Source organism: Erpetoichthys calabaricus, chromosome 1 (assembly GCF_900747795.2).
Source record: "Erpetoichthys calabaricus chromosome 1, fErpCal1.3, whole genome shotgun sequence".
NCBI classification, from domain to species: domain Eukaryota; kingdom Metazoa; phylum Chordata; class Cladistia; order Polypteriformes; family Polypteridae; genus Erpetoichthys; species Erpetoichthys calabaricus.
This window is the reverse complement of record NC_041394.2, coordinates 181,309,817-181,321,919: the sequence shown is the minus strand read 5'-3', so window position 1 is coordinate 181,321,919 and position 12,103 is coordinate 181,309,817. Positions and strand designations below refer to the sequence as shown.

The 12,103-nt window shown below is 38.0% G+C and overlaps 1 protein-coding gene across 1 annotated transcript in view; it reads left to right on the top strand.

Moving 5' to 3' along the window:
• LOC114657499 (sodium- and chloride-dependent GABA transporter 2-like) overlaps nt 1-12,103 on the top strand; it is a 151,319-nt gene that overhangs the window by 62,564 nt on the left and 76,652 nt on the right. Inside the window, exon 7 of the mRNA XM_028809366.2 lies at nt 752-886. Coding sequence (XP_028665199.1) covers nt 752-886 — 135 coding nt within the window. The remainder of the gene's footprint in view (nt 1-751; nt 887-12,103) is intronic.

Here is a 12,103-nt window from a genome sequence, read left to right as displayed (position 1 = left end):
CATGTTGTAATATGCTCTTTATTGTAAAGCAACTGATGATATAGTCCATGAAGAGTGCTTAAGAGGTTAAGATGTTTATTGGAATCATAGTGACTTGATAAGGTTTCATATTAGCCAGCAGCCACAAAATATGCACTTCAGGAGTGGTCATCCACCTGCAGCTAAGCATGTTTGGGCCCAGCCAGTACTCGGATAGAATACCAACCAGGAAAAACCTTGGGTTGCTGCTGAAAGAGGTGTTGGTGAGGCCAGCAGGGTGTGCTTACCCTGTGGTCTGTTTGTGGATCCCAGTGTAGTTCCAGGGAGACTGTTCTGTAAAAATGGTGCCATCCTCTGGATGAGACATGAAACTGGTGTACTGAATCTCTGTGGTCACTGAAGTTCCCTAGTCATCTTTTGAAAAGAGTAGGGTATATCCTGAAATGCTTCCTATATTGTCCACCATGGCCTACTCTTTCTGACCCCTAATAATCCCCTGTCTCTAATTGTCTGACTATTTCTCACCCCTTCACCACCAGATAGCTAATGGTGGGTGAGTGAATTGGTACAAAATGGCTGCTGTCTCATCTCACAGGTGGATGCTGTACATTAGTGTGTTGTTGAAATAGTTCCCCACTCACTATGTAAAGCTCTTTGAGTAGTGAGAAAAGCACAATATAAATGTAAACAATTATTATTATTATTTTTACTATACATGAATCAAAGAATCAGAATGCATTGAAAACTCCTTCATACCTTTCTCATCCTATAGGTAGTTTATTTCACTGCTACATTTCCTTACATTATGCTTCTGGTGCTGTTGATCCGAGGCGTGACTCTACCCGGTGCAGCAGGAGGAATCAAGTTCTACCTTTATCCAGACATAAGTCGACTCGCAGATCCCCAGGTAAGAAGATATCACATCACTTCTATAGGATAAGAGAAAAGATAGTCCACTACTGTCCTTCTAAATCATTTGTTTTCTGTGCATAGACACATTAAACCAATCCTGAAATATTTATCTAGCTAAATATTCTGGCCCACATTGTCAGACACATTGTTTTGCAGTTGTTAACTATGCTTTTTGAGTATTAAATCACAGGCATACAGCAATAAAATGCACATCCCTGGTTTCTACTTCGTGTACCATCATTTGAGGCTGAATCCACTCACTGCTCCATTGCAGAGATGGGACAAGAAGCTAGTTGGTAATGCTGATGTTTATAATGATTGTTCTCTTGGAACTGATAAACACTTTGTACTCAAAAATGGGAACTGATCTTTTTTGATAACGGGGTCTGTCAGAGCTACAGCTTGCAAATAGGAGCTATCAATGCTGTTTGTGGGTTCAAAATAGTCAAATTAAATGTGAAATTGTGTAAATTAATGCAGGGTTATCAATTCATGGCTAGAATCACCTATAGAAATGGTAAGCCCTATGGGTAAATTACCCTTCCTCATTAAAAATTTTTTTTTTCCTATCTGAGCTATACCCTGATTTAAACCAAAAAAGACATTTCATAGGCAATGATTACCTAAAATTGATTTCCATCACCTTTTCACATAATAACTGTAAAAAGATGACATTGATTCATACGCATCATCAGTGAGATGCACAGTAGCTCAGTAAGTAGAAATAATCACATGTACACAAATGCAAACCAAATGCGTTTTCATTAGCTAGCATACTGGAGTCAAGATGTTAGATTCATATTCACATATCAACATATAATTAATGGTGAGGTGGACTTCATTTTAATTAAACTGTCATTGTGAAATTGTGTGTCTTAAATAACAATGTAGTTCAAAGCATCTTTGTATTTTTCATGCCAGCAAACATGGATTACACAGGGTGGTGCACAGAAAAATAGCCTTGTACATTGTAAGGAGACCTGGCCTGGTTTTAGAAGTAGCAAACATAGTCAGATGAAGCTACCATTTGGTAGGTACTATTACAGTATCCATGTATGTGCTGGAGGGAAGACATGTCATATTCTTTGGAACAGCGTGTTTCAGTTGTGGGGCTCTGTGTTTTTATGGACTCTTTCAGGTTGCCACATGAGTGATCCATGGAAAAATATCCCATGGCAAGTGCTCCTGTGAAATGCACAACTCAGCAATTAGTGAAAAGGTGGCGTACATTTTGTGAACAATGTACTGTAAACAAATGACTCTTCCATCTGTACTTCAGAAGTTGTTGCCAACATTGTGGATCATATGGAAAGAAGCCTTCATAGGTTGATATGGCAATTATCATAATAGATAGCTTTGTTGTGAAGGTGATGTCAGTGTTTATTCCATGATTTGTGGGCTACTATTTCATACACTATCTATTAGATAGACACAGATAGTGTGACAGATGTAATGGATGGACTGGCATACAGACTGCTCTGGATGAGTTCTTTTAGTTGGCCGGGTAGCCATCTTGGACATACAGCATAGATGGATGATGCATCCCAGACACTATTCCCTTTCCCGGTCAGGAGGAAGATATAATATAAGTACAGAGGGAGAATCCTGACAACTGCTGTCCCCCTTCTCAGTATGATTGGTGGCAGTGCTAATCTGGCATGTTTCCAATTTGGACACTTGTAAGGGTACATGGGAATTGTATGTCTGACGGACATCCCTTTTGAGTCCTTCGGGAGCTGCTCGGGGGCAGTTCTGTAAGAGGACTCCCTTGTTTTATGGCAGTTATGCCTGAACCAGAAAGTGCTTCCTGGGTACAGTTTTCTAGCACCAGAAGTACTTCCAGGTCCAGCATTAAAAAAAATCCACTCTGCCTTACTCAGGGCATTTGGGGTTGGAAGAGGAAGAGAGGAGAAAAGAAAAGAAAGATGATTTTATTGTTAAATCAGGAGCACATCTGAAGATATTTTGTTAAATAATAGTATTCAAACTGGGAACTCATGTCTGTGCAGTTATGTGTGGGTTTGGGACCCTGACATGCCCCCTACAGGCCACAAAAGATAGACAAGACAGAATAGATAGATAGAAAGCTAGAAAGATATATGGTGGCCATGCACACAGCAAGGGGCCTCGTCTTAGTTTTAACAGCAGCAGCAGAAAATGTAGTCAGGTGAAGCTATTAGGAAGTCCCTTTTCAAGTTTAGTTTAATTTTGTTAGTTCTGGTATCTGTGTGCATGCTTGACAGAAGACATGCTGAGTTCACTGGAAGAACATATTTCAATTGTGGAGCAGAATATTTGAACAGGCTCCTTCAAGCTGACACTGAGGAATTCTAGGGAACAATATCTCATTGTGAGCACTTCTGTGAAATGCACAATTCAGCAAGTGTTGTATTGCTGGGTCTGTGAGTAATACAATGAAACCAAGAAGTCCTTCTATGGGTACCACAGAAACAGAGCGTGGAACAAGTCCTAATAAGTGGACATGGTGGCTATTACAGGTGTGTCACATAGGTCATTTTAGCTTGTACTATATGATTGGCAGGCTACTTTTTCTGGCACCACCCAGTATTGAAAGCAATGGAGCAGATTTAATGTTTTATTTACAGGTAAGATATGTATCAAGGTTTATGTTACTAACACAAGATCATAATGTGGCTTTAAGTCTCTTTATTAGCTTGACTCGCAAATAACTTCCTAGTAGCCAGACAGTAGTTGAGAACTGTGAATATATAGGCCTAGGATTCTCAAGCAGCTGTTTAACTTTATTTTCTGCTGAAATTCTGGTGATTGGTAAACTTGCTGCAAAATTAATGCTATGAGTTTTTTGACACCTAATTCCGTATGTTGTCAGACAGACTTTGACTTACAATAGCCTACTTACAAATTTAAATAAAACAAAAAGAAAGCTATCTAAACAAATTTAAGAATCTATTTTTAGTTAAAAAAGTTAAAAAATCACAGAACAGTGTTCAAATGCCCATCACTCACACCAACATAGGGATGAATTGTAACAAGAGGGAACAAATTAGCTGTCAAAAACTTACTTTAAAATGCTTGAAAATGAAATGTACACAGAAAGAATGGTTGATTGCTGAAATGCAGGAGATGGCTGTGCATACTGGGATTGTGTTGGGAGGATGCAGTTCAAATAGCTTCTGACAAACTCCTTCAAAACATCCCTGAGCTGTGCTTATTGCAAAAGAAAACTGTATTCTGAAAAGCAGATTTATATTCAGTATCCATAGGAATTAAAATAGGCACAGCCCCAGTGAGCAGGCTTTGTGCTTTCTCTGAAAGTCCCAGTTTGGGTCCCTCCTTAGCTTGCCTTAGGCTGATGCAGCAGAGTTCCTTTATGTATTACAAACAGACATAAATTTATCTGGGCTGTATTATTAAATATTCATTTTTATGAGTACTGCATCATATCGAATTAACAAGCTGAAAAAGAAGGCAGGCTCAGCAATTGGATGCACTCTCGAACTGCTGGAGGTGGTTGCAAAGGAAAGAATGAAGACACAACTGATGGCCATTATAAACAATGCTACACAGCGCTTCATTGACATACTAATTACCTCCAGTGTATTATTTGACAGAAGTATTTCAAGAGACGCTGCTAGGTCATTCTAGAGTGTATCTGAGAGGAGTGTGATGCTTATTATGATAATATTTATTATTTATTGATATTCTGTAAAAAGCAAAATTTCACTCATGATCAAATAAAGTACTATCTATCTATCTATCTATCTATCTATCTATCTATCTATCTATCTATCTATCTATCTATCTATCTATCTATCTATCTATCTATCTATCTATCTATCTATCTATCTATCTATCTATCTATCTATCTATCTATCTATCTATCTATCTATCTATCTATCTATCTATACCATTTCATTGTTGCTTTTTATGCTAAGTTCTAAATCAAAGCTGAAGTGTTCTCTAACACATGGTGCAGTAGTGCTGCTCTTCCATCTGGGCTGGTGGGGAAGTGAGGAACAGGTGGGGGGTTTGCAGCCATCAGCTTGTTTAAAAGGACTGGCCTCTGGCCAACTGGACAGCTCCAATTACACCAGATTAGAAAATCATGAAACTTGCTAGCACTCCCACTAGTAGACCAGATTACTTTTATATATAGTTTGTTCCTTTCGAGAACTCCATTTGCTACAAATGTCCCCAGAAGAGACTGAATCAGCTTGCTACATCATACTCCTTTCAGCCAATAATAATACGATTTCGATAGATGATGTGAGAATATATGACAGATAGTGTACTGTACATAACTGTATGCAGGCAGTGTGAAGTATAAATGTAAAAGTGTAAGTCATAGTATAGGAGAGAATGACAATTTTAAAATTTCAGATTTCATCATTAATGCATTGGCCAATGAATGGCAGAGCTACATTGAGAAAGCCTGAGTAAGTAACCATCCAGTTTATGAAGCCATTCCAAGTTTGGAGGTTCTATCACTGTTAGGTTCAAAGACAGAAATCGTAATGGCTGTGGCCCCAGTATGTTGAAGCCACATTTTCCCATTAGAGTCTCTGATTAGCTTAATGCATGTCTTTGGGATGTAAGTGGAAATCAAAGTATCCAAAGAAAGCAGCGCAGACATGTGGAAAATGTGTAAACATTACAAAAGCTGTGTAGAAACCGGCCTGCTAATTTAGCACTGGTCCATGGAATCTGAAACAGTAGTGCCAACCACTATGCCTGGGTGTGGCCCTGGTAACAAATATTAATGACAGAATCTTGTGTTTTTTGTCTGATGTCTTTAGATGGAAATGAATAAGGAAATTATGACCTAATCTAAAAAGCAGGTAGCCTGAATCTTCAAGCAGAATAATTCCTGTGGCATTCAATACTGCTTTTATAAACTGCTTAAAAAATGAAAGGAACACTTTGAAAACACATCAGATCTCAACAGGTAAAAAAATCCTGCTGGATATTTATACTGATATGGACTGTGTAATGCATTAGAAACAAAAGGGTGCCACATCATTTGATGGAAATGAAAATTATTAACCTACAGAGGGCTGAATTCAAAGACACCCTGAAAATCAAAGTGAAAAAAATGATGTGGCAGGCTAGTCCATTTTGACGAAATTTCATTGCAGCAACTCAAAATCGTACTCGGTAGTTTGTATGGCTCCCACATGCTTGTATGTATAAATCAATTAACAGAAGAATTTGTAACCATAATATACTAATAGTCCTGCGGTGGGCTGGCACCCTGCCTGGGATTTGTTCCTGCCTTGCACCCTGTGTTGGCTGAGATTGGCTCCAGCAGACCCCTGTGACCCTGTGTTAGGATATAGCAGGTTGGAAAATGACTGGCTGACTGACTGAATATACTAATAAGAATAATCACTCCATTTTTTTAAAGACAAATTTTTTTAAATACAGTTTTCAGACAATCAGGGGAATACACATGCTGATCTTTACACAGTCCCATTGATGATGCATTGTGTCACCCACTTCCCTTCCCACTTAGTCAAAATGGTGGCACCCATAAGAAAATAATACTGTTCCAGAGGACAATGTAATTAAATCCCAGCATTTTTAAAAGCACTTAAAAAAAGATATAACCAATGGATTCCTTTATCTTCAAAACCTTGGAATTGATGTTTGAAAAAATTTAAAAGAAAGAGGAACAGAAAACATAAATTAAAATTACCAGAAAAATATTATGACAGATATGTCCAGCTTATGGCCATGTCAGATTTGACTACTTTTCCATTGATTTTCAGTTGTAGTCTTCTTTACTTAATCTTAGCAAGTCTGAGACAGTCTGCAGTATACTCCCGAGAAACCAGTTATGCATATATTTATAAATAGAAGATTTATTCACAAAAATAGAAAACAGAACAAGAGGTTTAAAAAGGAGAAACAGGCAAAAAGGGGTTGCCTAAAAAGCTGTCCTAAATCAGACAAGTCTGAAATGACAATCCAGAAAACAAAATCTTTAAGACAGAGCAAGGAAGTCAGCAGAACCAGAAAAATCCAAAGAAAAACATCAATACTGCAAAACCCCTTACAAATGGAATGATCTCCTGATCTGAACTCTCTCTTCCCCTGATCTAAATAGCCAGAGGGAGGGCCCAGGAGTGGTGATGTCAGAGTGGCTCCACCTCCTGGGTTCTTCACCCACAAAGTGCAAGGAGTTGAAGTGCAAGTAAAGTAACAGGACATAATTACCAGTTCTAGGCCATTCATAATTGTATACACCTCTGTGGTATCCTCTCTACTAATAGTTGGCTTAAGATCTCTATAATCTGTATCACAGAGTAAGTTCAGCACTACTTTTACACTTTCTCTTCCTCTATTAAGTCATTTTATGTAATACTAGCTGAAACACCCGGTGTTGCCCAGGAGGAAAATACAGGTTTTTTTTAAATTGTTTGAGAAAAATATAATTTAAAAAAAACAGATTAATTTTTGTTTTTTGGTGTAGTAATAAGTTTTTACATGCAGAATTTTTAATGACAAAAAAAGTCAATTAAATTAATATTATTATTATGTTGATTTAATTTTATTACCACTACAACATTGTTACAATAAGAATAAAGCAAGATGAAAATACTGTTAACAAAAACAAATATTAAACGACAAACAAATAATACTATGAATTTTTCATGATAAAACTGTTGGTTGCTTTTACGGAGCACACCAGAAACGTTCTGAGTGTCAACTGGATGATAAAAAATATAATAAAAAAAAACACGGGAGTTGGTCTAGTCCGTTACATGAGATGGACGTCCGAAGCAGAGCTCCATTAGCAGCTGTTTTATTTTCCCACGTATTTCTTACTATTTAGAGGTATCCTGTATTTACCCGACCCAAGGAACTCCCACTACAATATATAATATATAAACATGAGTAACAAGAAGAGAGGTCAGAAAGAACCGGAAAAGAAACTTAAAGTTACATCAAAGCCTGGACAGACATCAAACCCGAGCACGAGGTACGGCCTCTTGGAGACTGACCTGGAACAAGCAAACGACTTCCTAGGAACCCGCTCCACTGTATCGTCTCCAGTCAAGAGCGAAAATGGGAGCGAGGGTGCAAGTGGTGTAGGTCACGATGGATCGTCGATTTCAGAGGATCATTCAAAACTAGAAAAGGCCCTGCAGTACGTGATCTCATCTACTCATTGCAAGCCCACAGCATCGGCTGTAATAGGAGCTGCAATTCCACCCGCGGAGCACAAAAGCCGAAACGATCTGTCTGAACTGAATGAGATGATCGCATTATTGGCTACTGCCACGAGTGAGCTTAAGAAGGAGCTTAAGAAGGATAACAAGGACAGGGAAACGCGTCTATTTAATCATTTTGACGCGACCTTTAAAGGCATATTGGGGAAATTAGAGGAACACATTGAAGAAAACAGATCCAAACTGAAAAAACTTGCTGGTCAGCTGGATGACGTTAAGCAGGCATTCACGGCTCAAATTGAAACAGCGGAACAATTGGCATCTAATGCCGATGAAAAAGCTACAGCTGCGAAGTCCGAATGCAAAAAACTCGGAGACAGACTTGCAGCCCTGGAGGATGGGTGAAGAAGGAATAATATTAGAATTGAAGGTCAACCTGAGACTGTTTAACATCATACCCTTGATTTATTGTTATTTCTATTATTGCATTAGGATTTACTATGCTTATCCTAGACCACTTTTTAACACCAATCCCAGGGTTCATGATTTTATTATCTTATCATTTTAAAATTGCTGAAGATTATATTTTAAGCTTAAAGACTGCTAATGATTATGTTTTTGGCAGATAGTATTTAGCCTTTAGCTGCAATAGATATCTCTACTTTTTAATTCTCAAACGCCGCTGCGGGGGAGGGGGGGCTTGTTTTGTTTTGGACATACTCTGTCTCTCGGAATGTCAGAGGACTGGGACGTTGTGAAGTGGGGTCTAGCCTCATGTGGGGAGTCAAAATGGGGGGGTGGGGGGATAAGGGGAGGAGAGAAGGAGAGCAAGCAATATCTAATCTATCCTTTTAATCCTTATAATTATAACTATCAACGCAACAATAGGCTGTATGGCAATAACTCATGGGGAAATTGGAAATTAAGATTAAAACTGCCTCACTACCAGTTAAGACTATAAAATGACATCAAAAATTCAGAATTAACGTCTCCATGATGGGACAGTTAATTTTGTGAGCTGGAATGTTAAAGGCCTGAATCACGAATTAAAGAGAAAGAAAGTATGCTCTCACCTAACAGGCTTAAACGCTAAAATAGTATTTTTACAGAAGACCCACTTACTAAGCAAGGATCAATTCCGGCTACAAAAAGACTGGACTGGCCAAACGTTTCATTCTAGCTTTACAAAGAAAACTAGAGGTGTGGGAATTCTCATACACAGAACAGTCTCATTTGTAGCATCAGATGTAGTATCGGATCCTGAAGGGAGATACGTGATGGTCATGGGCAACTTATTTAACTGTAAAATGATTTTGATAAATGTTTATGCGCCCAATGTCGATGATAAAGAATTCATGCAAAATCTATTTGCATCCATTCCCAATGTGAACACTCATTAAATTATAATGGCTGGGGACTTTAATTGTGTTTTAAATCCACTCTTATCTAGGACTCCTGCCACAGGGGGGACGACATCTAACACTGCAAAGACAATTACACAGTTTGTAACCGACCATAACTTATTAGACCCCTGGAGGTTTCTAAACCCAAACTCAAGAACATATTCGTTCTACTCACCAGTGCATCATAGCTACTCAAGAATCAATTATTTCTTTATAGATAATAATTTCTTGCCTATGATTAAATCTTGTAAATACGACACAATTGTTATCTCCATCCATGCACCTCTAGTTTTGGAGCTAAAATCGTTATGCCCCCCACACTCACCTCGCAGATGGCGCCTTAACCCACTTATATTAGCACACGAGAACTGTACAGAATTTATATCCAAACAAATTAGCTTCTTCCTAGAGACAAACACACCCTCAGAGGTCTCTGCAGGAACACTCTGGGAAACTCTAAAGGCATTCTTTAAGAGGACAGATTATTTCATATCTTTCCCACAGAAATAAATTAGAAACCAAGAAAGTGTCAGAGCTAAGAAGCGAAATTACTAGAATAGATGAAGAACAAGCCAGGCATCCAAGTGAGTCTCTTCATAGGAAAAGGCAGGCTCTGCATACAGAACTCAACATCTTGACAACTAAAGAAACTGAATAACTTATTTATAAATCAAGACATCATTACTATGAACATGGAAAGAAAGCTAATAAGCTTTTAGCTCAACAAATCCACAAGCAAGAAGTTCGCAATGCAATCCCAGTAATCACCAACACGAATGGAGATGAATTCATTGACCATAAAAATATAATGCACACATTTAGAGACTACTATAAAACCTTATATAGTACTGAGTTTAAAGAAGACAACACAAAATCTAATGTATTTCTGGATACATTACAGATACCACAAATAGATACTTTTAGTGCTGAGGAACTGGATAAACCTCTGACCCTATCAGAATTACAAGATGCTATAAAGTCACTTCAAGGCGGGAATCAGCAGGCCCTGATGGCTACCCTATAGAATTTTATAAGAAATTCTCCACTCAACTAGCTCCCTTCTTATTGGCAACATTTACAGAAGCTAGAGACAATCAAATTCTACCTCAAACTTTTCGTCAAGCATTAATCACCGTCTTTCCTAAACAAAATAAGGACTTGTTACAATGTGCATCATACAGACCAATTTCACTTCTGAATAATGATGTTAAGATACTCTCAAAAATTATAGCTAGAAGGATGGAGAAAGTGCTGCCTTTGGTAATATCACAGTATCAAACTGGATTTATGAAAGGCCGACACTTATCTTCCAATCTTCAACACCTGTTTAATGTTATATATTCACCAGCAAAGTCAAACACCCTAGAGATATTATTATCATTGGATGCAGAAAAAGCATTTGATATGATTGAATGGAACTACCTTTTCACTGCATTGGAGAAATTTGGGTTTGGCCTGAATATCTGTGCATGGATCAAACTACTGTACACCAGTCCAGAAGCTTCAGTCTGCATTAACAACATTTGTTCAGACTACTTTAAACTAGAATGTGGCACCAGACAAGGATGCCCCTTGTCACCACTGCTGTTTGCAATCGCCATTGAACCACTGGCGGTCCACTGTCGAAATTCTTATCAGATAAAGGGGATTATCCGAGAAGGACTGGAAAGGAAAATTTCTCTATATGCAGATGATATGGTTTTACATATATCAGACCCAGAAAACGCTGTGCCTGCAGTTTTAACAGCACTTTCAGATTTTCAAAAGATCTCTGGTCTCAGAATTAATTTGAATAAAAGTATACTCTTTCCAGTGAATTCACAAGCATATAATATTAGATTGGACACCCTACCTTTTACCATAGCAGATCAGTTTAAATACCTAGGGGTAAAGATCACAAGTAAACATAAAGCTCTTTATCAACAAAATTTCGCTGTCTGTATGGAAAAAATTAAGCAAGACTTGTATAGATGGTCAGCCCTTCATCTCACTCTAGCCGGAAGAATTAATGTTAAGATGACTATCCTACCTAAGCTTCTTTTTTTATTTCAAAACATCCCAATATATATTAATAAATCATTTTTTAAGCAATTAGATTCAACCATAACCTCATTTATTTGGAACTTAAAACATTCACGTATCCGAAGAGCGACCCTACAAAGACCTCAGGCAGAAGGTGGCATGGCTCTACCTAATTTTCAGTTTTATTACTGGGCAGCAAACATACAAGGCATAAAAACCTGGACACAAATAAATGAACATACACAGGCCTGGTCCGCAATAGAAGTAAAATCCTGCAGCACTTCTTTATATTCCCTGCTCTGTGCTCCAATAAATGCAAGTTATCGCAAATATACTAATAACCCAATTGTGCTTCACTCATTCAGAACATGGAACCAATTTAGAAAGCAATTTAAGATGGAAACTCTTCTATCTGTGGTACCCCTGCAAGAGAACCACCTCTTTCAACCCTCGCAAACATATCCAGTTTTTAATATCTGGACAAGATTTGGGATTAAATTGCTCAGAGATCTTTATATAGACAATATCTTTGCATCCTTTGAACAATTACATTCCAAATTCAACCTCCCAGCTACACATTTCTTTCACTATCTTCAAATTAGAAACTTTGTCAAATCGAACCTGCCCGATTTT